Genomic DNA, 25,035 nt, shown 5'->3' with positions numbered 1-25,035 from the left:
TCAAGCCTTTATACAAGAATCTAGAATAGAATAGAATAGAATAGAATTTTATTGGCCAAGTGTGATTGGACACACAAGGAATTTGTCTTGGTGCTTATGATCTCAGCGTACATAAAATAAAATATACATTTGTCATGTGGTACGACACTTAATGATTTTCATAGGGGTCAAATAAGCAATGAAGAAGCAATATGAATAAAAATCTTAGGATATAAGCAACTAGTTACAGTCATACAGTCAACATGGGAGGAAATGGGTGAAAGGAATGATGAGAAAAACTAGTAGAATAGAAGTGCAGATTTAGTAGAAAGTCTGACAGTGTTGAGGGAATTATTTGTTTAGTAGAGTGATGGCGTTCGGAAAAAAACTGTTCTTGTGTCTAGTTGTCTTGGTGTGCAGTGCTCTGTAGCGACGTTTTGAGGGTAGGAGTTGAAACAGTTTATGTCCAGGATGTGAGGGGTCAGTAAATATTTTACCCGCCCTCTTTTTGACTCGTGCAGTATACAGGTCCTCAATGGAAGGCAGGTTGGCAGCAATTGTTTTTTCTGCAGTTCTGATTATCCTCTGAAGTCTGTATCGGTCTTGTTGGGTTGCAGCACCAAACCGGGACTTTTAGTTAACTAAAGTTCAGTACGAAATTGGTGCCTGATGAGGGTGAATGGAATGTTTGTGGGAACGTAAGGACTCCGGGCGTATGACTCCTTTAACTCCGCCTGCCAGCTTTGCCTGCTGTTTTCCTACAACTTTCCCTTCAGAGGCCATGCTACTAAATTTGTTACCTTGAGTAACATTTCTCTGAGAGATGACAGGCAGTTTGAAGGCGGATGTTGAAAAGTGTAGGCTTATTATTAACACACTCTTTTGAGCATTAGCCATCGCAGGAAGTAAACTTTCCTTTCTTTCTTTACCATGACAGCTGTGGCTTCTTTTTTTAACATGCATTTAACAAAGACTACAGGGGAGATCAGCAAAGGTCTTGAAGACAATACAAAAGTGGTCCTTGACTTACTTCGTTTAGTGACCGTTCAAAGTTACAACAGCACTGAAGAAAATGACTTACAACCGATTTTCACACTTAACGACCATTGCAACCTCCTCGTGGTCATGCAATTTACACACCGATGCTTGACAACTGGTTTATATGGCGGTTGCAGTGTTCCAGAGTCATGTGATCCCCTTGGGTGACCACCTGACAATCAAAGTCAGTGGGTCAAGTCAAAGTCAAAGAAGTCCATTCACTTAACAGCGGTGCTGCTCACTTACCAACTGCAGAGATTCGCTTAACAAACGTGGTAGGAAAAATTGTAAAATGGGGCACAACTCGCTTTTTAACAGTATATCTTTTCGGCGAAATTGATTTTATGCAGTATTGCAGGCTAGATTTAGCCTGCAATAATAATAATAATAATAATAATAATAATAATAATAATAATAATAATAATTATTATTATTATTTTATTTTATTTTTTTATTTTTTTATTTTTATTACATTTGTATGTCGACCCTCTCCGCAGACTCGGGGCGGCTCATAACAATAATAAAACAATGTATAACAAATCTAATAATTAAAAGTCACTAAAAACCCCTTATTAAAAAGCAAAACATACACACAAACATACCATGCATAAACTATATAGGCTCAGTGGAGATGTCTCAATTCCCCCATGCCTGATGGCAGAGGTGGGTTTTAAGGAGTTTACGAAAGGCAAGGTATGCATGGTATGGGTGGGGGCAATTCTAATCTCCAGGGGGAGCTGGTTCCAGAGGATCGGGGCTGCCACAGAGAAGGCTCATCCCCGGGTCCTGCCAAACGACATTGTTTAGTTGACGGGACCCGGAGAAGATCCACTCTGTGGGACCTAACTGGTCGCTGGGATTCATGTGGCAGAAGGCGGTCCCGGAGATATTCTGGTCTGATGCCATGAAGGGCTTCATAGGTCATAACCAACACTTTGAATTGTGACCGGAAACTGATCGGCAGCCAATGCAGACTGCGGAGTGTTGGTGTAACATGGGCATATTTAGGGAAGCCCATGATTGCTCTCGCAGCTGCATTCTGCACGATCTGAAGTTTCCAAACACTCTTCAAAGATAGCCCCATGTAGAGAGCATTACAGTAGTCGAACCCCGAGGTGATGAGAGCATGAGTGACTGTGAGCAGTGAGTCCCGGTCCAGATAGGGCCGCAACTGGTGCACCAGGCGAACCTGGGCAAACGCCGCTCTCACCACAGCTGAAAGATGTTTCTCTAATGTGAGCTGTGGATCGAGGAGGACGCCCAAGTTGTGGACCCTCTCTGAGGGGGTCAATAATCCCCCCCCAGGGTGATGGACGGACAGATGGAATTGTCCTTGGGAGGCAAAACCCACAGCCACTCGGTATTGTCAGGGTTGAGTTTGAGTCTGTTGACACCCATCCGGGCCCCAACAGCCTCCAGGCACCGGCACACCACTTCCACTGCTTTGTTGACTGGACATGGGGTGGAGATGTTCAGCTGGGTATCATCAGTGTACTGATGATACCTTACCCCATGCCCCTGGATGATCTATTTAGGTATACCAGGGTGACACGACAAAAAAAAATCACACACACACACAGATGCACACAAAATTATTATTAGTATGTGTATAAAGAAGTTTATGAATCCAGCTGAATCAGTCGTCTGTGTGTGCTTCTGGAAATTGGTTTTATGCAGTATTACAGGTTAGAGTTAGCCTGCAATACTGTGTTGTAACCACTGTGCTACCATGGCTCCATAGAAAGTGATTAGGAACACCTTTTCTGTATTGTACTGGCTGGAGAATTCTTGGAATTGAAGTCCACAAGTCTTAAAGTTGCCAAGATTGGAGACCTGTGGTCTAGATCAGTGTTTTTCAACCAGTGTGCCGCAAGACATGGTCAGGTGTGCCGCGAAGCTCAGAGAGAGAAAGAAAGCAAGAGAGAGAGAAAGAAAGAGAAAGAAAGCGAGAGAGAAAGAAAGCAAGCAAGAGAAAGAGAGAGAGAGTGAGAGAGAGAGAGAGAGAACAAGAGAGAGAGAAAGAAAGCAAGAGAGAAAGAAAGAGAACAAGAGAAAGAAAGCAAGAGAGAGAGAGAGAAAGAGAGAGAGAGAGAGGGAGGGAAGGAGAGAGAGAGAAAGACATAGAGGTAGGTAGGGAGGGAGAGAGAAAGAGCAAAAAAGAGAGGAAGGAAGGAAGAGAAAGAAAGAGGGATGGAGAGAGAGAAAGAAAGAGGAAGGAAGGGAGAGAAAGAGGGAGAGAGAAATAGAGCGAAAGGGAGGAAGAGAGAGAATTTTTTTCTCCAAACTTTTTTTAGCCCTCCTCGCCCCGCTCAATGTGCCCCAGGGTTTCGTAAATGTAAAAAAATGTGCCGTGGCTCAAAAAAGGTTGAAAGTCACTGGTCTAGATGCTCTAAAATGTTCTCACCTCTCTCCCTCTTTCTCTCTCCCCACTCCACCCCCAATTTTTGTCTCTTTAGCAGTTGCTGCCGGCACTTACCTACCACCCCTCCAGCAGGTCTTTCAAGCTCCTCGTCGGCCTGGGATAGGAACTGTTGGGAAGCCCATCAAGCTCTTAGCCAATTACTTTGAGGTGGACATTCCCAAAATCGATGTCTATCACTATGAAGTTGACATCAAGCCGGACAAGTGTCCACGCAGAGTCAACAGGTAAGGCAAGTATTAGCATTTAGCCATTTCTTCTTCCCTCCAGCCCTCACAAAATACACACACACACACACACACACGAACCCCTCAAGCTTCCCAGATTCGCCCACGTTTCTACAACACTCCGTGGCCTGCATTGGCTGCCGATCAGTTTCCGGTCACAATTCAAAGTGTTGGCTATGACCTTTAAAGCCCTACATGGCAGTGGACCAGAGTACCTTCGGAACCGCCTGCTACTGCACGAATCCCAGCGACTGATAAGGTCCCACAGAGTTGGCCTTCTCCAGGTCCCGTCGACTAAACAATGTCGTTTGGCGGGCCCCAGGGGAAGAGCCTTCCCTGTGGCAGCCCCGGCCCTCTGCAATCAACTCCCCCCAGAGATTAGAACACCCCCCACCCTTCTTGTCTTCCGTAAATTACTCAAGACCCATCTATACCACCAGGCATGGGGGAGTTGAGACACCTTTGCCCCCAGGCTTTTTATATTTTGATATTTATGTTTGGTATGTATGTGTTGTTTGCTTTTTAATGTGATAGGGTTTTATATGCTTCTTTTAATATTGGATTTGTTTCGCTATAATATTGTTTTACTGCTGTTGTGAGCCGCCCCGAGTTTTCGGAGAGGGGCGGCATACAAATCTAATAAATTGAATTGAATTGAAGTGAAGTGACCATGTTCCTCATGTTCTAGAGTAGGGTTGTCCAACCTAGGCAACTTCAAGACTTGTCGACTTCAATTCCCAGAATTCTGGCTGGAGTTGGAAGTCCACAGGTCTTAAATGTCTATGGAGATTCGCAGACATTCCAAAGGTGCTTTTTTGTTTCTTTGAAAAACCCAAAAAAGTTCAGCTGTCTTTTGAAAAAAAAAATACATCTTTGGGACACAGGTCTTAAAAGTTGCCAAGATTGGACGCCAGTCTTTTAGAGGGAGTACAGTGGTACCTCTACCTAAGAACGCCTCAACTTACGAACTTTTCTAGATAAGAACCGGGTGTTCAAGATTTTTTGCCCTCTTCTCAAGAACCATTTTCTACTTAAGAATCCAAGCCTCTGAAACTGTAACCGGAAGAGGCAGAGGGAAGCCTCCGTGGGGCCTCTCTAGGAATCTCCTGGGAGGAAACAGGGCTGGAAAAGGTGGGGGGAAGCCTCCGTGGGGCCTCTCTAGGAATCTCCTGGGAGGAAACAGGGCTGGAAAAGGTGGGGGGAAGCCTCCGTGGGGCCTCTCTAAGAATCTCCTGGGAGGAAACAGGGCTGGAAAAGGTGGGGGGAAGCCTCCGTGGGGCCTCTCTAAGAATCTCCTGGGAGGAAACAGGGCTGAAAAAGACAGTGAGAAGCCTCTGTGGGGCCTCTCTAGGAATCTCCTGGGAGGAAACAGGGCCGGAAAAGGCAGGGAGAAGCCTCTGTGGGGCCTCTCTAAGAATCTCCTGGGAGGAAACAGGGCTGGAAAAGGTGGGGGGAAGCCTCCGTGGGGCCTCTCTAAGAATCTCCTGGGAGGAAACAGGGCTGGAAAAGGCAGGAAGAAGCCTCTGTGGGGCCTCTCTAGGAATCTCCTGGGAGGAAACAGGGCCGGAAAAGGCAGGGAGAAGCCTCTGTGGGGCCTCTCTAAGAATCTCCTGGGAGGAAACAGGGCTGGAAAAGGCAGGAAGAAGCCTCCGTGGGGCCTCTCTAGGAATCTCCTGGGAGGAAACAGGGCCAGAAAAGGCAGTGAGAAGCCTCCGTGGGGCCTCTCTAGGAATCTCCTGGGAGGAAACAGGGCCGGAAAAGGCAGGGAGAAGCCTCTGTGGGGCCTCTCTAGGAATCTCCTGGGAGGAAACAGGGCCAGAAAAGGCAGTGAGAAGCCTCTGTGGGGCCTCTCTAGGAATCTCCTGGGAGGAAACAAGGCCGGAAAAGGCAGGAAGAAGACTCCGTGGGGCCTCTCTAGAAATCTCCTGGGAGGAAACAGGGCTGGAAAAGGCAGGGGGAAGCCTCCGTGGGGCCTCTCTAGAAATCTCCTGGGAGGAAACAAGGCTGGAAAAGGCAGGAAGAAGACTCCGTGGGGCCTCTCTAGAAATCTCCTGGGAGGAAACAGGGCTGGAAAAGGCAGGGGGAAGCCTCCGTGGGGCCTCTCTAGGAATCTCCTGGGAGGAAACAGGGCCAGAAAAGGCAGGGGGAAGCCTCCGTGGGGCCTCTCTAGGAATCTCCTGGGAGGAAACAGGGCCAGAAAAGGCAGGGGGAAGCCTCCGTGGGGCCTCTCTAGAAATCTCCTGGGAGGAAACAAGGCTGGAAAAGGCAGGGGGAAGCCTCCGTGGGGCCTCTTTAGGAATCTCCTGGGAGGAAACAGGGCCAGAAAAGGCAGGGGGAAGCCTCCGTGGGGCCTCTCTAGAAATCTCCTGGGAGGAAACAGGGCTGGAAAAGGCATGAAGAAGACTCCGTGGGGCCTCTCTAGGAATCTCCTGGGAGGAAACGGGGCCTCCACCCTGCCTGTTGCTTCCCCAATCGCACACATTATTTGCTTTTACATTGATTCCCATGGGAAAAGTTGCTTATACTTACAAACTTTTCTACTTAAGAACCTGGTCACGGAACGAATTAAGTTCTTAAGTAGAGGGACCACTGTACCTGTGGGCTGGGAGGGGGCAGAAAGAGGGAGAAGGCACGCAGAGGCTTCTCTTCCTGTCTGTTCCCAAGTTTTGAGAGCCCCATTTCTGGGCTGAGCTGTTGTCAGTCGACCTGCTTGCTTGGCCGTGTTCAACAGGAGCTGCTGTTCTCGCTTAGGTTGGCTGGGAGCAAGATAACATTTTTCGATGCCCCCTCTCCTGTGAAGCAGGGCGTGTTACGTCCCTGGTCCTCCCTCATTATCTCCGGTCATGCCTTGGTGGCTCAGGAGAAAACGGAGCCTCCAGCTTCCACCTCCGTTCAGTTTACAGCAGCTGGGTGGAGCTGGCTGTGGTCCCAGGCTTTTAAAATAGCTGCTCTTAGACAGCTGGGCTGCCATTTAAATGTCCTTCTTCCTGTAGTCTTAAAACTTGGGAGGGTCAGAGATCTGAGAGAGCTTAGGTGAAAATAGGAAGCTTCTCACAGCTTTAGCAATAACAATACCATTTAGACTTATATACCGCTTCATAGTGCTTTTACAGCCCTCTCTAAGCGGTTTACGGAATCAGCCTATTGCCCCCAACAATCTGGGTCCTCATTTTACTCACCTTGGAAGGATGAAAGGCTGAGTCAACCTTGAGCTGGTCAGGATCAAACTGTTGGCAGTGGGTAGAGTCAGCTTGCAATACTAGGTGGGTGGGTGGATGGATGGATGGAAGGGTTCCATAAAAAAAGAAAACACTTATAGCAATAGCATTTAGACTTATATACTGCTTCATAGTGCTTTTACAGCCCTCTCTAAGCAGTTTACGGAATCAGCCTATTGCCCCCAACAATCTGGGTCCTCCTTTTACTCACCTTGGAAGGATGAAAGGCTGAGTCAATCTTGAGCCGATGGCGAGATTTGAAATGCTGAACTGCAGCTAGCAGTAGCCTGCAGTGCTGCACTCTAACCACTGAAATCCTAAAGCTGGAAGGATCATGGAGGTCCTTGTTCCCAAGTTTCAGTGCAGGAATCTACAGTGGGGGGAATGACTTAGGACTGTAATTGAGCCCCAAATTATGGTCATAAGATGATGTCAAGGCATCATGACACCAGATTTGAAACGGCTATTTTTCTTTTGTTTGTTTGTTTGTTTATTTATTTATTTATTTGATTGATTGATTGATTGGATTTGTATGCCGCCCCTCTCCGTAGACTCGGGGCGGCTAGCAACAGTAATAAAAAACATCATATAAAACCTACAAACAAACATAGCATGCATAAATTGTAAAGGCCTAGGGGGAAAGAATATCTCAGTTCCCCCATGCCTGATGGCAGAGGTGGGTTTTAAGGAGCTTACGAAAGGCAGGGAGGGTGGGGGCAATTCTAATTTCCGGGGGGAGTTGGTTCCAGAGGGCCGGGGCCACCACAGAGAAGGCTTTTCCCCTGGGCCCCGCCAAACGACATTGTTTTGTTGATGGGACCTGGAGAAGGCCCACTTACAATGGTCGTTAAGTGACCTCTGCAGGCATTAAGTGAATCCATTTTCCCCAACAGATGGATATATATATATAAATACGACTAGAACACCAAGGAATCTATGAAATCCCTTGCAAAACATGTGCAGCCACATACATTGGACAAACCAATCGAAGAGTGAGCGCACGCATTGCAGAACATAAGAATGCAGTTAAAAAAGAAAAGACTTCTTCCCTTGTCCAACACATTAAAAAAACAGGGCACGAAATTGACTTTGAAAAAACTAAATTACTTTCCAAAACAGAAAATTTATATAGAAGAATTACTATGGAAGCTATAGAGATTGAGAAACACCCCCTCTGCATGAACAAAAGGGATGATACGTCCCGCCTACCAGAGATTTGGAAACCAGCCTTAAACAAAAAAACATTTCATAATAATCACCATGTCAATCCTTCAAGTAATTGTGATTCCACCAACCAATCAAATCACTAAAACATAGTCACCCAATCTATTTGCTACATTCAAACCAAATCTCCACCCCCAACACTATATATAAGGAAGAAATGGCAGTTGCAAACATTCCATATTTACAACAGCACGAAGCTTAAAACTTCAGCCTGATGATGGTGAATGTAATTTCACCGAAACGTCGCATAGACACTCAAAATATTACACGGGGCAAAACCCGAACTCAGAACAATCTACATACATATACCCGTGAAAATCTATGAAAATAAATAAATTATATATATATATATATATATATATATATATATATATATATATATATATATATATATATATATATATTTTTTTTTTTTTGCTGGAAGTCAATCCCGGAAAGTGGCTAAAATGTCCCAAATCACAGAGACAGGTAGCCATAAAGGTGAACTAGTTGACTAGTTGCCAAGGGTCTCAAATGCAATCAAGTGTATAGCTGTTGTAACTCTGAAAATGGGTCAGAAGTAACTTTAGGGATGCCTGTCATAATTTGGAATGGTCATTAAGGCATTGGTCACAAGTTGAGTCAAAAAGGCAGGAGGGCAGCTACAACTGCAAGTTGTAATTTGCAGACCCTTCTGAGTTTTTAAACACCACTTAGGCTGAAAAATCACAACCCAGTGTAATCCAATTTGTATATTAAATATATTTGATTATTACTATACCAAATAGTTCTTAGCCAATCCAGATAGAGTAGAGTAGAATTCTTTATTAGCCAAGTGTGATTGGACACACAAGGAATTTGTCTTTGGTGGATGTGCTTTCAGTGTATATAAAAAGACAAGGTATATTTTTGTCACAAATGGTCATAGGGTTCAAATAAGCAGTCGGGAAACAATATCAATATAAATCATAAGGATGCAAGCAACAAATTACAGTCATGCAGTCATAAGTGAGAGGAGATGGGTGATAGGAATGATTAGAAGACTAATAGTAATGCAGATAGGGGAAGAGCCTTCTCCGTGGCAGCCCCGACCCTCTGGAATCAGCTCTCCCGAGAGATTCGCATTGCCCCCACCCTCCTTGCCTTCCGAAAGAGCTTAAAAACTCATCTTTGCCGCCAGGCTTGGGACTTTTAGATCTTCCCCCTGATCAATGAATGTTGAATGATTGGTTTTACTTTCTTTTAATTGAATTTAATGGTTGTTTTTAATGTAGTATCAATTGGATTTATATTATTGTTCTGTTTTTGTGTATGCTGTGAGCTGCCCCGAGTCCTCAGAGAGGGGCGGCATACAAATCCAATTAAATAAATAAATAAAATAAATAAATAGTGAATAGTTTGACAGTAGTGAGGGAATTACTTGTTTTTTTAAAATAAATTTGTATTGATTTTTGTAATATAAAAAATACTCACAATTTTTTATAATATAAAGCAGTGAAGAATTTTGTGTTGTATATATAAAGAATACATACAACACAAAACAATGCACAATGAAATGTGCTCCCGCCACCCAACAACATTCATTCAGTCCCTCCACCAAATGAGGGTGTACTAATTTATAATTTTTTACAACCAGGAACATCAACGTATTTACAAAGTGTAAATTCCAATTTGTTCTTTATGGCTCAGTCTCGAATTCTGCTAGCCATAAAACCTCTGACCCTGTCCCATCTTCCCATCAGTTTTTCCACTTTATTTTCATTGATCATATTCATTTTAATTTCCATAATTTCAAATTGAATGTGTTCCACCATGTACCGATACCAGTTTTGTATTGTCCATTTTGTTGCATCCTTCCAACCTAAAACTATTACCACTTGGGGACTTTCTATAGCTGCTTCTTTAAATTTCTCCAAACTCGCCCATGTCCCTCCTTGTTATTATTAGTGCCATCTCCTTTGTAATCACCCATTTTATATTCAGCATCCTATTAATCTCATCTTGCACCTCTTTCCAAAATTTCTGTACTACCGGACACTCCCAGTGAGGGAATTATTTGTTTAGCAGAGTGATGGCATTCGAAATTGTTTTTTCTTGTGTCTAGCTGTCTTGGTGCGCACTGCTTATCTGCAGTATGCAGATAAGATGGATTTTAACGTTCTAAATCCGAAGACCATTTGATGCATGATCCTCCTGGATGGGTTTTATATAACATCAGAGTGGCAGACCCTGATGACCATCTTAGTCCAACCCTCTGCAATTTCAGAACAATCGTGATGAGAGGTGTAGTGAGAGGTGACTATCCAACCTCTTAAAAATCCCCAGAGATTAAAAAACAATAACCACATAATCTCTGTAAATGGACTTCATTATGGGGAGAATGTTTACAATACATATATTAAAGCCTCTGCTCCACTAATTATTTCATATTTATTACTCTTTTTTCAATAGTCATTATTATTTTTGTTAGGAGATTTCCTCCTCTTCCAATGTCATGTTTTCAAGGTAATTTATGCAGCAATGTTAAAAAATCCCCTTACAGATATTCCTCTTATTTTAAAATTGGGCAGATTTTTTAAAAAGCGAAAAGTAAATTGCAATAGCACTACAGTGTTCCCTCGATTTTCGCGGGGGATGCGTTCTGAGACCGCCCGCGAGAGTCGAATTTCCGCAAAGTAGAGATGCGGAAGTAAATACACAATTTTTGGCTGTGGACAGTATCACAAGCCTTCCCTTAACACTTTAAACCCCTAAATTACCATTTCCCATTCCCTTAACAACCATTTACTTATCATTATTACTGGTACTCACCATTGAAAAAGACACTTAGTGATCCTGATATTTATAAACATAATTATTTATTAACAGTAATTATTTTTTTTGTTATTTATTTGCAAAAATTATTAGTTTGGTGATGACATATGATGTCATCGGGCAGGAAAAACCATGGTATAGAAAACAACTCGTGAAGTATTTTTCAATTAATATTTTTTGAAAAACCGTGGTATAGGCTATTCGCGAAGTTTGAACCCGCGAAAATTAAGGGAACCCTGTAGCCCCTAAACTTACATACTGTCCCATAGTGCTCCACAGCACAGTCTGAGCAGTTTACAACTTCAGCATATTTCCCCCAATAATCTGGGTCCACATTTTACTGAACTCCAGGCCAGGGGTCCCCAAACTTTTTACACAGGGGGCCAGTTCACTGTCCCTCAGACTGTTGGAGGGCCGGACTATAAAAAAAACCCTACGAACAAATCCCTATGCACACTGCACATACCTTGTTTTAAAGTAAAAAACAAAATGGGAATGTACTATTTAGAGGCGGGGGGAAGAAGTCTGAAATTCATATATGTTTATGTTTTGTTTTTAATTTTCTTTTGTTAACATCTGATTGCAGGTTTTCCTGGCTTATAGAAAAATGTATAAAGAAAGAAGGAAGCACTTTGGTATAATGGTTAATAAGTTAGAAATATAATTGGTGTACTTTTTGAAGGAACATTAAGGAGGGAATTTAATTAAAAGAAAATGAATGTAACTGGATGATAAAAGTAGGGAAAAAAACTTTTGCAACTTTTTTGATGATTGATACAAAATACCACATTTTATTCATAGAAAATTAGATGGAACACTGTGTTGTGTCACTTACCCGTGGGCCGGATAAATGGCCTCAGCGGGCCGCATGTGGCCCGCGGGCCGTAGTTTGGGGACCACTGCTCCAGGCTGTGGGCACACTTTGCCTGCAATGCTGCCTTCTAACCACTGTGCCACCAGGAGTCATAATTCTGCAGTATCATTAAATATCAAGGTTTTGGCTGGCAAAATTCAAGCCTGATTATAAGAGGGACCATCCACGCGAGGCAAATACAACATCCTTCCAAATTATTGGTCGGCGGTGCAGGGTTTGTAAATTCAGTGTGTTTGTGTTTGGCCCAGACACAGGTTCATGCACAACAGGCAATTGTATTGAAACTGTTTTAGATCAAAGATCTCAATTTCTCCCCTGCAACGAGTGGCTTAAGAAATGGTGGGTTTTTTCCGCACTCTGACCTTCAGTTGTAATCATTTTAGCTTCGTAGCAGAGTTATATTTTAAGCCTGTCTTTCTAGCTTCTCCTTTTTCTTTCCTCCTCTCCCCGTCCGATGTCTGTCTGTTGCTTTTTTTTTACTTTTGCAGGGAGGTTGTGGAATATATGGTACAACACTTCAAACCTCAGATCTTTGGAGACCGGAAACCGGTGTATGATGGAAAGAAGAACATCTACACCGTCACAGCTCTGCCTATTGGAAACGAAAGGGTAAGAAGTTAAAGGACAAGTGCAAAAACCTTTAAGATTCAGACTAGGTCAGTGATTTTCAACCTTTTTTGAGCTGCGGCACATTTTTTACATTTACAAAATCCTGGGGCACACCACCAACCAAAATGACACTCTAAGACAGGATATATTATACATATTATTCCCCCCCCCCCCCTTGTGCGTGTGTGTATACACACTCTTGAACCATTTCCAAAAACAGATGAGGGCTGGGGGGGGGGGGTGTTTCTCTCTTATTCTTTGGGTGCTTTTAATCATATGCTTTAAATCAAGAGTCACTTCTCTCTTTTGTTTCTCTCTCTTTCCTCTCATTCTCAATCATTTTCTCATTTCTCTTTTTTTCTCCCTTTTTTCTCTCATTTCTCTCTCTCCCTCTCCTCTCTCTATTTTTCTTTCTCTCTCTCTTTCTTTCTCTCTCTCTCTTTCTTTCTCTCTCTTTCTCTCTTTCTTTCTTTCCCTCTCTTTCTCTCTCTCTTGCTTTCTTTCTCTTTCTCTCCCCCCTCTCTCTCTTGCTTTCTCTCTCTCTCTTGCTTTCTTTCTCTCTCTTTCTCTCTCTCTTGCTTTCTTTATCTCTCTCTCTTTCTTTCTTTCTTTCTTTATCTCTTTCTCTTTCTTTCTCTCCCTCTCCCTCTCTCTCTCTTTTGCTTTCTTTCTCTTTCTCTCTCTCTCTCTTGCTTTCTTTCTCTTTCTCTCTCTCTCTCTTGCTTTCTTTATCTCTCTCTCTTTCTTTCTTTCTTTCTTTCTTTCTTTATCTCTTTCTCTTTCTTTCTCTCCCTCTCCCTCTCTCTCTCTCTTGCTTTCTTTCTCTTTCTCTCTCGCTCTTGCTTTCTTTCTCTTTCTCGCTCTCTTTCTCTCTCCCCTCTTGCGGCACACCTGACCATGTTCCATGGCACACTAGTGTGCCGCGGCACACTGGTTGAAAAACACTGGACTAGGTTGTCTTAAGAGAACGAGAAGTTCTCAATACGCTGGAGCTACTCTGAGCTCAAATGTTCTTCTGATGTGGCCGGAATGCTTCCGTACGCTTGGAATGGCCTGCTTCTAACTGAGAAATGGATGGATTCAGAATGTTTTCCATTAGGGAAAAAAGGGGATGAAACAAATGGAAACAAACGAAATGTGAAAAGGTTATGATGTTTACGGTAATCCCTCGCTACTTCGCGGTTCATCTTTTGCGGATTCGGGTTTTCAAAGGGGGCTTAAATCTATTAAATCCAATGAAAATTTTAAATCCATTAAAAATGCATAAAATTCTTCTACAGCACTACTGTACTCTATTAAAGAAACTGGTAGGATATCACATGTAGTTCCAGCTGAGAAACATTATAGAATGACTGTTTAATGCAAAGGGTGGGTTTTAAAAGTCCAAATACTCATTAAATACATAAAAAATATAGCTTTCCTCTTCTTCACGGAAATTCGTTTTTCACGGGTGGTCTTGGAACGCATCCCCTGTGAATAACGAGGGATCACTGTATGTAGTTACTTCAACCCAGCACATCTAAATTATATAAAAGTAACCGAAATGGGGATGCAGTGGCTAAGATGCTGAGCTTGTCAATCAGAAAGGTCGGCAGTTCAGCGGTTCGAATCCCTATTATAATGAAGTAAGCTCTCATTACCTGTCCCAGCTTCCGCCAACGTAGCAGTTCGAAAGCAGGTAAGAAATGCAAGTAGAAAAACAGGGACCCCCTTTGGTGGGAAGCTAATAGCATTCTGTGCGCCTTTGGTCAGCTACATGACCCTGGAGATGTCTTCAGACAGCGCTGGCTCTTCAGCTTTGAAACGGAGATGAGCACCGGCCCCCTAGAGTCAGGAACGACTAGCACATATGTGCGGGGGAACCTTTACTTTTAACCAGTGGTGGGCAGCAGCCGATGCGGTCAGGTGCTCTGTCCTGGTAGAAAATTCCAGGATGCGTGCGCAGCTGTATTTCCCCGGTGCACGCATGCATGCCCCTTTGTGAGATTTCACTTATGCGCATGCGCAGCAAGTGAAATCTTGTGTGAGGATGCACAAGCGAGATTTCGGCGATTTTCACCTGTTTTTTGCTTCTGCACATGCACGGAAGCAAAAGTATCGGCAAAATCCACCAGAATCTTGCTGTGTGTGTCCTCATGTGAAATTTTGCTTGCTGCGCATGTGCCGGATGCATGCGTGCCTGCCACAGCCTCGGAGGGCGCACCAGTAGCACTAAGATGAGCAGCCCTTCACTGCCTTTAACCAAAAATATCTTTACAATCCCCAAGGTGTTCTGTCGGGCTCTCTGGTAGACTCCTTCCGAAAATTCACAGGTACAAATTTCAGACACAGACACGTTTGAAAATTCAAAACAATGTTCTTTATAACGAAAATTCACTTAAACTAAGCCCTCTTTTGGTATAGCAAAGAGCACTCGTCTCCAACCAAACTGGTAATTTGTACAAGTCCCTTATCAGTTCTGTGATACTTAGCTTGCAGCTGGGAGGCAATTCACAGTCCTTCTTCTTTCACAAAGTGAAACACACTTTGCTCTGGTTTAGTTTCAAAGCGGGGGAAAATCAGCACACAAAAGGTCAAAGTCAGCAAAGCAGTCACGAAACACAACGATCAAATAATCCTCAATGGCCAAACCCACAGGCTGCTATTTATAGCAGCCTCACTAATTACCACAGCCCCACCCAACCACAGGTGGCCTCATTTTCTTTGATAATAATCTCTCAGTTGTTGCTGCCTATGCATCGCTCTCCCCATGCGTGGCTGTATCATTAACTCTTGTTCTGAATCCCAGGAGGAGCTAGATAATTGATCTCCTTCTGAGCTGTCTGCCCCACTCTCCTCCCCCCTGTCACTCATGTCTTCTTGGTCAGAGGAGCCTTCATCAGCAGATTCCACCGGGGGGCAAAACAGGCCTGCAGCATGTGGATGTCTCCCCCACATCCACAGTCCTTGGGGCAGGAGCTGGGCCAGAGCTAACCACAACACAAGGCGTGTCACAACTTTTGAACTTTGCAAACAACTTAATGTTTGGAAATTGAAAGTTGAAAAATTTGACACGCCCTAAAATTTAGACAGACCTTAGTATTCTTTCTCTGAAAGCCAGAAATATTTGCAAATGTAAAGCCAGGATGTGCCATCTTTAAGATGTTAATCTAGGAAGAGATTGATCCACCCAGCCACGGAAATTCACTCTAACTCAGCCTGCTAACTCTGAGATCAACTTATCTCACAGGATGTTTACATAGAGAAAAATTCAAAGGAGGAAAGATGGGAATCTAACAAATTACCACAGATAGTTCTTGAGTTACAACTACAGTGGTCCCTCTACTTAAGAACTTAATTTGTTCTGTGTCCAGATTCTTAAGTAGAAACTTTCTTAAGTAGAAGCAATTTTTCCCATAGGAATCAATGTAAAAGCAAATAATGCGTGCAACTCCATTAGGACTGCCAAAGCCTCCTTAAGCGCCACCGAAAGGCTCCTCTGGCAGCCCAGAAAAGCCCGAGATGGCCAGGATTAAAGGGGGAGTGGCAGGAAACTGGCCAGGCCTTTGTGCCGCTCTCAAATTTCCTGGGAAATTTTTCCGGGCTCGGGTTCTTAAGTAGAAAATGGTTCTTGAGAAGAGGCAAAAAAATCCTAACACCCGGTTCTTATCTAGAAAAGTTCTTAAGTAGCGGTACCACTGTAGTTGCACTTACATCAGTTTGCAGTGACCGCTGATCACATGCCCATGTTTTGGCACGATTTTGCTGAAAACTGGGAGTGACTTCCAATGGTTCTCTTAGTGACCACCACCGTTCCTCGTAAGCTGCGTGCGTGCGCGTGCTCTCTATCCAAAATACCCCCTCGCGCACCCTTTTCCTCGGGCGCATGCTCCCCATCCCCCTGCCAGCCCACGGGGGGGGGCAGGTGGGGAGGCGCGGGCAGTAGAAGGGAGCCGCGGCCACCCCTGCCTCTCCATGGTGCCTCCGGGCCCCTCGCGCTCCTGAGGAAGGAAGAGAGTGAGAGAAGTGGAAGGAAGAGAGAGAGAGAAATGATAGAAAAAAGGGGAGAAAAAAAGAGAAATGAGAAAATGATTGAGGCAGAGAATGATAGGAAAGACAGAGAAACAGAGAGAGAAGTGACTCTTGATTTAAAGCCTATGGTAAAAGCACTTAAATAATAACAGAGAAAAAAACTAGCCCTCACCTGTTTTTATTAATAGTTTTGCTGGTTGTTTTAGTTTTAATAGTACAGTGGAACCTCAAGATACGAACTTAATTGGTTCCAGGGAAAGGTTCGTAACACGAAAGGTTCGTAAGACGAAACATTGTTTCCCATAGGAAACAATGTAAAGTCAATTAATCCGTGCAACAAAAAAAAAACAACCGCAAAAAAACGCTGCCGCCCGGCTGTCACCTTTAAAAACAGCCGGGCGGCTTCCCTCTCTCTCTCTCTCCTTCCTCCCTCCTCCTCCTCTTCCTCCTCCTCCCGTATTCCACCTCCCTCCCAGCCCGCTAGGCAGGCCAGTGGTCCCCGTCACGGCGGCCCGATTGAGGGGCCGGCGGTCTCCGCCAGGGAGAGCTTCCTGGCTTTCGTTCTTGTTGGATTCGCGCGTTTTCATGCCCAGGAAGCTCTCCGAAGTGAGGAGAACCGCCGCTGTCGCCGCTCGGCCGCGCCTCCTCGCCCGCCGCCCGCCCGCCTGCCCAGGATGCAGACCTGCTGCCTCGCCCTGCGCCTGCTGCCGGCCCGATCCTGCGTCTATTGCTTCTGGGCTGGTTCCATTCTGTTCCCTACCGGCCCGATTGAGGGGCCGGCGGGAGGAAAGCGAATGCCTCTCTTCGTTGCGCTGCCTGGCTGGCAGCGGAAGATGTAAACGAGCCCACGGGGCCGGTCTCCGTGGCCGACAGGGAACGGAGCCTTCCATGGCGGCTGCCTGCTGGGCTGGTAAGAGGGGGAGCCGAGCCCAGCCCCGTGAGCTCGGTTACATCTTCCGCTGCCAGCCAGGCCATGCTGGTGGAAGCGCAACAAAGAAAGGCATTCGCTTTCCTCCCGCACGCAGCCATCTGACCGTGGGCTCCTTCCCGATCTCGGAGAGCTTCCTGGCTTTCGTCCTTGTTGCATTCGCGAGCTTTCATGCCCAGGAAGCTCTCCGAGATCGGGAAGCCGCCCACGATCAGTCGGCTGCGGGCGGGAGGAAAGCGAATGCCACGGGGCTGGGCTCGGTTCCCCCCCTTACCAGCCCAGCAGGCAGACGCCACGGAAGGCTCCATTCTGTTCCCTGCCGGCCACGGAGACCGGCCCCGTGGGCTCGTTTACATCTTCCGCTGCCAGCCAGGCAGTGCAACGAAGAGAGGCATTCGCTTTCCTCCCGCCGGCCCCTCAATTGGGCTGGCAGGGAACAGAATGGAGCCTTCCGCGGGGAGAATCAGGAGGCTCCTTTGGCGGCTGGAGGCTGCCTGGCTTTGTGTTTTTGGCTGGGGGAGGAGACAGTAGGACCTTCCTAACTTCCTCCCCCCCCAGCGAAAACCCCAAAGATTGTTTGCTGCCACACGATTTAGCGGCGAAGTGACGTGAAGGGATGGAAAGCTGAAACCGGGCTGTTTCAGCTTTCCATCCATCCACGTCACTTTGCTGCTAAATCGTATGGCAGCAAACAATCTTTGGGGTTTTCGCTGGGGGGGGAGGAAGTTAGGAAGGTCCTACCTCTCCCCCCAGCGAAAACCCCAAAGATTGTTTGCTGCCATACGATTTAGCAGCAAAGTGACGTGGATGGATGGAAAGCTGAAACAGCCCGGTTTCAGCTTTCCATCCCTTCACGTCACTTCGCCGCTAAATCGTGTGGCAGCAAACAATCTTTGGGGTTTTCGCTGGGGGGGGGAGGAAGTTAGGAAGGTCCTACTTCTCCCCCCAGTGAAAACCCCAAAGATTGTTTGCTGCCATACGATTTAGCGGCGAAGTGACGTGGATGGATGGAAAGCTGAAACAGGCGAAAGGCGAGGAAGCCTATTGTAGCAGCTGCCACAGCGGAGACATTTGGGGTTTTGGCTGGGGAGGGAGGGGAAGGCAGGAGGTCCGGCCCTTCATTTGCCCTCCCAGCAAAAGGCAAAGCCGCGCAGCTCCGCATCGCCGAAGGAGGCTTAACCCCACCACTCTGTCCCACCCCTCGGCCGTATCCGGCATAACTTCCTCCTGCCTATCCCCGCTCTTCTGCCGGCCACGGCCGAGGGGTGGGACAGAGGGGTGGGGTTAAGCCTCCTTCGGCGATGCGGAGCTGTGCGGCTTTGTCTTTTGCTGGGAGGGCAAATGAAGGGCCGGACCTCCTGCCTTCCCCTCCCCCCCCCAGCCAAAACCCCAAATGTCTCCGCTGTGGCAGCTGCTACAATAGGCTTCCTCGCCTTTCGCCCGTGCCTGGCGGGAGCTGAAGAGTGCTTTGCCCAGTGCAAAGTTGACAGCAAGCAGCTCCGCAGTCCCGAAAGGAGGCTTAACCCCACCCCTCTGTCCCACCCCTCGCCCGTGGCCGGCAGAAGAGCGGGGATAGGCAGGAGGAAGTTATGCCGGATACGGGCGAGGGGTGGGACAGAGGGGCGGGGTTAAGCCTCCTTTGGGGACTGCGGAGCTGCTTGCTGTCAACTTTGCACTGGGCAAAGCACTCTTCACCTCCCGCCAGGCACGGGCGAGGGCGTGGAAGCTTATTGTAGCTCGCCCATGGCCGGCAGAAGATCGCTCTTGCCCGGCTTCCCCGCGAGGCATCAGGTCAGCATTCTGGGCGGGCGGGCGGCGGACGAGGAGGGGGAAAGCCTCCTGCAGCAGCTGCCACAGCCGCCGGCTTCCCCGCCGCCCGCCCCACAGAATGCTGACCTGATGCCTCGCGCGGAAGCCGGGCAAGAGCGATCTTCTGCCGGCCATGGGCGAGCGGCAGGGAGTCGGGGCTGCTGGCAAGCGCCCCAGCCTGGCTGTGACCTTTTAAAACAGCCGGGGGGCTTCCCAGGAGCCTCCGGAAGCCAAACGCCAAACCCGAACTTCCGCGTTCGGCGTTGGGAGGCTCCTGAGAAGCCGCCCGGCTGTTTTAAAAGGTGACCGCCGGGCTGGGGGGCTTCCCAGCACCCCCCCGAACCCCGAACCTGGAAGTTCGGCAAAAGTTCGGGATTCGGGAGGTTGCTGGGAAGCCCCCCAGCCCGGCGGTCACCTTTTAAAACAGCCCGGGGGCTTCCCAGGAGCCTCCCAATGCCGAACCCGGAAGTTCGGGTTTGGCGTTCGTAACTTGAAAAAAGTTTGTAAGAAGAGGCAAATTTTTTCTGAACCCCGGGTTCGTATCACGAATTGTTCGTAAGACGAGGGGTTCGTATCTTGAGGTACCACTGTATTGGATTTTGGTTTTTTTTAATTATTAATTTCTTTTAATAAAAAAAGAAAAGATTTATTTATTTATTTATTTATTTATTTATACATACATACATACATACATACATACATATATACATATATACATACATACTTCTATGCCGCCCAGTCCCAAAGGGACTGTCGCTCAGACACTATACTTTTCCGCCCACACCGAAAAAAAATTAGAGGGAACATTGGTGACCACTGCAAAAGCAGTTTGTCAAAGTGGGTTTTATGACCATGACTTGTGACCATGATAGACAGCTGCATTACTAACCTATGTCAAGAACCACCTGTAATAGCATGAATGCTTCCTTGCTGTTTCTTGTTTGCAGTATGATTCTGAACAAACAGGTTTTTGGTTTTTTCAAGAGAGCTCTAGGTTTAAAATTTGGATTGTTCCAGGAATATGCAAAGCCAGGTGACAGCAAGTTGACATTTTTTGGATTTAGGGAAGGAAACTGTTCTGTCGAGCTCTCTGGTAGAATCCTCCCAAAAATGCACAGATACAATTTCAGACACACACACGTTTGAAAATTCAAAACAATGTTCTTTATCATGAAAATTCACTTAAACCAAGCTCTCTTTTGGTATAGCAAAGAGCACTCGTCTCCAAACAAACTGGTAATTTGTACAAGTCCCTTATCAGTTCTGTGATACTTAGCTTGCAGCTGTGAGGCAATTCACAGTCCTTCTTTTTTCACAAAGTGAAACACACTTTGCTCTGGTTTAGTTTCAAAGCGGGGAAAAATCAACACACAAAAGGTCAAAGTCAGTAAAGCAGTCACGAAACACAACGATCAGATAATCCTCCACAATGGCCAAACCCACAGGCTGCTATTTATAGCAGCCTCACTAATGACCACAGCCCCAGCCAACCACAGGTGGCCTCATTTTCTTTGATAATAATCTCTCAGTTGTTGTTGCCTATGCATCGCTCTCCGCATGCGTGGCTGTATCATTAACTCTTGTTCTGAATCCAAGGAGGAGCTAGATAATTGATCTCCTTCTGAGCTGTCTGCCCCACTCTCCTCCTCCCTGTCACTCATGTCTTCTTGGTCAGAGGAGCCTTCATCATCAGATTCCACCGGGGGGCAAAACAGGCCTGCAGCATGTGGATGTCTCCCCCACATCCACAGTCCTTGGGGCAGGAGCTGGGCCAGAGCTAACCACAACAAAAACCAAAATTCAATTCTTTTTCCTTGGTCTTTTGCAGGTTGATTTTGAGGTGACAATTCCAGGGGAAGGCAAGGACCGAATATTTAAAGTTTCCATTAAATGGATGGCCATTGTGAGTTGGCGGATGCTCCATGAAGCTCTAGTTAGCGGGCAAATCCCTGTTCCTTTGGAATCTGTCCAGGCCCTTGATGTCGCCATGAGGCACCTGGCTTCCATGAGGTAAATCTGGTTTTTTCATATTTTTGAAGCACAAATACAAAGAAGGTGCTCATAACTAGCTTGAATTGTGTCTGTTACCACTACTCAGTAATCTGTTGACCTAATATTCTTCTTCTTGTATTTAAATTTGAATAAAGATCAAGAATCTCTTCAGAAGATGTCCCAGAATTTTTAGGGGATGAATTTCACTGAAAGGAGATAAAACCACCAGTAATATATAAATGTTTTGATAATTTCTAGATATGGAGACAGGATCTGTGCTGTGCGTCTGCTTAGAAAAAGATAAGAAAATGAGTGTGAGATATTTTTGGGCACAAATTAGAATGTGGTTAGAAAAGATGACGCAACAACTTATTGATTTAAAACCGGAGTTGTTTTTGTTAGGTATTTAGTCAGAAAAATAAAGTAAAGAGAATGTATATTTAATTATTTATATAATAACTGCAGCTAGAATTGTATTTGCCCAAAATTGGAAAGCGGGGAAAAGTCCCTACAAAGGGTGAGATAAATATTAGAATCTGCAGAAATGAACAGATGGCAATTTAAGGGAAAGAAGAATATTATAATATATGGAAGTATTTTTATCATTGGATAGAGAATGTATATAGACAAAAAGAGATGTGAAATTAAATAAAGTGAAAAAGGAAAATGTTTTGATAGAAAATAAGCTAAATTGAAATGTGTGTGCGTGTATTTATACATATATAATGAATTGTCCTATAAATGTGAGTTCAAGGTATAGTTAAAGATGAAGAAACGATAGACATAATGATCTCTGGAACATTTTAAAAATGTTTGTTATACTAAGCTTTCATCAGCCCTGTTACACTCTGACGATGTCGGCAGGGGCTGACGAAAGCTTAGTATAATAAAAAAATTAAACATCTATCGTTTAAAAATGTCTATCGTTTCTTCTTCTCCCTCCCTCCATCTCTATTTATATAAGTTATGGTAAATGTAAAATACGTTACACAAAAATTTTGTTCCCAGCTGGCACACTGATTGATTCATGATGTAATGTTTCTTGAGATAAAAAATAAAAACTTTTGGGGAAAGATGAGATATGAACATTGAATTGAAATATTGTTAACCAGATGGCAAGATAAGAATTGGTGGTAGCACTATATAACGATATGACACAAATTCATTTATTAATAAGAATTTAAAAATATAGAATTTTTCAATATGGTATATGTGATATATGATATTTTTTGTTCTATTTTAGATATATATGGAACCTCTAGCAATTAAATAATAAGTTGATACTGAATTAATTAATTAATCTAATGTAGAAATGAATTTTGAATTAAGATGGGCATAATATAGAGTTTGATATGGTTTAGACCAGTGTTTCCCAACCTTTTTTGAGCCGCGGCACATTATTCATGTTTTCAAAATTCTGGGGAACACTGAACGGGGGCGAGGGGGGGGGCAGGGGGGCTAAAGAAAAGTTTGGACAAAAAAAAATATCTCTTCCTCCATTTCACTCTATTTCTCCCTCCCTCTTTCTCTTCCTTCCTTCCCTTGTTTCTCTCCATCCCTCTTTCTTTCTTTCTTCCTCTCTTTTTTGCTCACTTTCTCTCTCCCTCCTTCCCTCCCTCTATGTCTTTCCCTCTCCCACCTTTCCCCCTTTCTTTCTCTCTCTCTCTTGCTTTCTTTCCCTCTCTTTCTCTTGCTTTCTTTCTCTCTCATTCTCTCTCCCCTCCTTTTTCTCTCTCTCTCTTTCTCTCTCGTTCACCACGGCAGCAACAGAGAGAAAAAGAAAGAGCGAGAGAGAGCCGGAGAGAGAATGGAGTGCGCAGCAGCCATCAGCCTCCTCGCCCTCCCAGACGTCCCCAGCGCCCGGCCTCGCGCCGCTTCCAGTTAGCCCGGCCGACTTTTCCTTGCTGCCGTTTTCTCTTCATGGCGCAAAGCCACACAGTCCCGGACTCCCGGATCGCTCGCTTCTCTGGCCAAACGTGCCCCTGGCTTCTCCGCCCTGCTCCATTGCCCGCCCGATCCGCCCACTCTCCTCCTCCTCCTCCGCCGCCGCTTGCTTCTCCGGTCAGCAAAGCTATCTGCCCAGGAAAGCGCCGCGCTGGCCGGAGAAGCGAGCGATCCGGGAGTCCGGGACTGTGTGGCTTTGCGCCATGAAGAGATAACGGCAGCAGGGAAAAGTCGGCCGTTTTCTCTTCATGGCGCAAAGCCACACAGTCCCGGACTCCCGGATTGCTCGCCCCAAGGCGGCGGTGGAGGAGGAGGAGGAGAGTGGGCGGATCGGGCGGGCAATGGAGCAGGGCGGAGAAGCCAGGGGCGCGTTTGGCCGGAGGCACCGTGGGGAGGCAGGGGCAGCCGCGGCTCCCTTTACTCCTACTGCCGCACCTCCCTGCCCCTGCCTCCTTTTTCCCGCCTTCCTTCTTTGGGGCCCAGCAGGAGAACGCCGGATACGGCGGTCCGGCACCGGCAGCGCCCCGCCCAGCTGGAGCTTCCTAGGAGCGCCACGGCACACCTGACGGTGTCTCGCGGCACACTAGTGTGCCGCGGCACACCGGTTGGGAAACGCTGGTTTAGACTGATGTGATGTTGTTTTTTAATGCAAGGTGGGAAAAAGATTATTGGGTTTTTTAAATGTTTTCTTTATTTGATAATATCACATAAGTTCTATAGAATGTTTTTTTTTAATCAAGGAAAATAAGCCTCCGTTTAATGAGTAATGTAAAAAGAAAATTTTTATACATGTTTCACTTTAAGCATGATTTAAGTGTTTGTACTTATTTTATTCTATGTTGGAGAAAAAATAAAATTTTATTTGGAAAAAAATTAGAACTTAAAAAAAAGAAAGCAAATGAGAAAAATATTGATTCTGTGGCCCCTTAGCTGAATCCTAAGTTGTTGTTAGCTTTCACGAGCAGGTAATGCAGTTCCTTGTTTCTAATGATCTTCCCAGGTACACTCCAGTCGGGCGGTCCTTCTTCTCTCCCCCTGAAGGATACTATCACCCCCTGGGAGGAGGCCGGGAGGTCTGGTTTGGATTCCATCAGTCTGTCAGACCTGCCATGTGGAAGATGATGCTTAACATAGATGGTAATAATTTTTTTATTTTTAAGTATAAAACGTATCAGGAAAGACTTAATGAACTCAATCTGTATAGTCTGGAGGACAGAAGGAAAAGAGGGGACATGATCGAAACATTTAAATATGTTAAAGGGTTAAATAGGGTTCAGGAGGGAAGTGTTTTTAACAGGAAAGTGAACACAAGAACAAGGGGACACAATCTGAAGTTAGTTGGGGGAAAGATCAAAGGCAACATGAGAAAATATTATTTTACTGAAAGAGTAGTAGATCCTTGGAACAAACTTCCAGCAGACGTGGTTGGTAAATCCACAGTAACCGAATTTAAACATGCCTGGGATAAACATATATCCATTGTAAGATAAAATACAGGAAATGGTGGAGGGGCAGACTAGATGGACCATGGGGTCTTTTTCTGCCGTCAGTCTTCTATGTTTCTATGTTTCTATTTTATTTTATTTTATTTTATTTTATTTTATTTATTTTTATGCCGCGCCCTTCTACTGGGACTCGGCGGCTCACAGCACGGAGAAATCTAAATAACATTACATATTAAAATCCCCATAATTAAAAATTAACAACACATTCATCCATCACACATTCATCCATCGGGTGGGGCAAGGTGTTAAAATTTCAATGGCCCCAGGCCTGGCATGAGAGGTCGGTCTTTAAAAGTTTAAGGAAAGCAGGGAGAGTCTGGGCAGTATGGCTTTCCGAGGGGAGCTCATTCAAAAGGGCTGGGGCCGCCACAGAGAAGGCTCTTCCCTTATGCCCCACCAGATGACATTGTCTGGCTGACAATTTTATTTTATTTTATTTTATTTTATTTATTAAATTCGTATGCC

At 45.4% G+C, this 25,035-nt stretch overlaps 1 protein-coding gene across 2 annotated transcripts in view; it reads left to right on the top strand.

Annotated features, from left to right (window-relative positions):
• The window catches only part of AGO1 (argonaute RISC component 1), a 136,379-nt gene that overhangs the window by 75,221 nt on the left and 36,123 nt on the right, over positions 1 to 25,035 (top strand). Inside the window, exons 2-5 of one of the 2 annotated variants that reach the window (XM_070764751.1) lie at positions 3,474 to 3,663; positions 12,261 to 12,381; positions 20,958 to 21,139; positions 24,066 to 24,202. In XM_070764751.1, coding sequence (XP_070620852.1) covers positions 3,474 to 3,663; positions 12,261 to 12,381; positions 20,958 to 21,139; positions 24,066 to 24,202 — 630 coding nt within the window. The remainder of the gene's footprint in view (positions 1 to 3,473; positions 3,664 to 12,260; positions 12,382 to 20,957; positions 21,140 to 24,065; positions 24,203 to 25,035) is intronic. The other variant, XM_070764752.1, reaches the window with a different exon arrangement.

This window comes from Erythrolamprus reginae, chromosome 11 (assembly GCF_031021105.1).
Source record: "Erythrolamprus reginae isolate rEryReg1 chromosome 11, rEryReg1.hap1, whole genome shotgun sequence".
Classification (NCBI taxonomy): Eukaryota; Metazoa; Chordata; class Lepidosauria; order Squamata; family Dipsadidae; genus Erythrolamprus; species Erythrolamprus reginae.
Note: the sequence above shows the minus strand (reverse complement) of the source record. Positions and strands in the feature narration are given on the sequence as shown.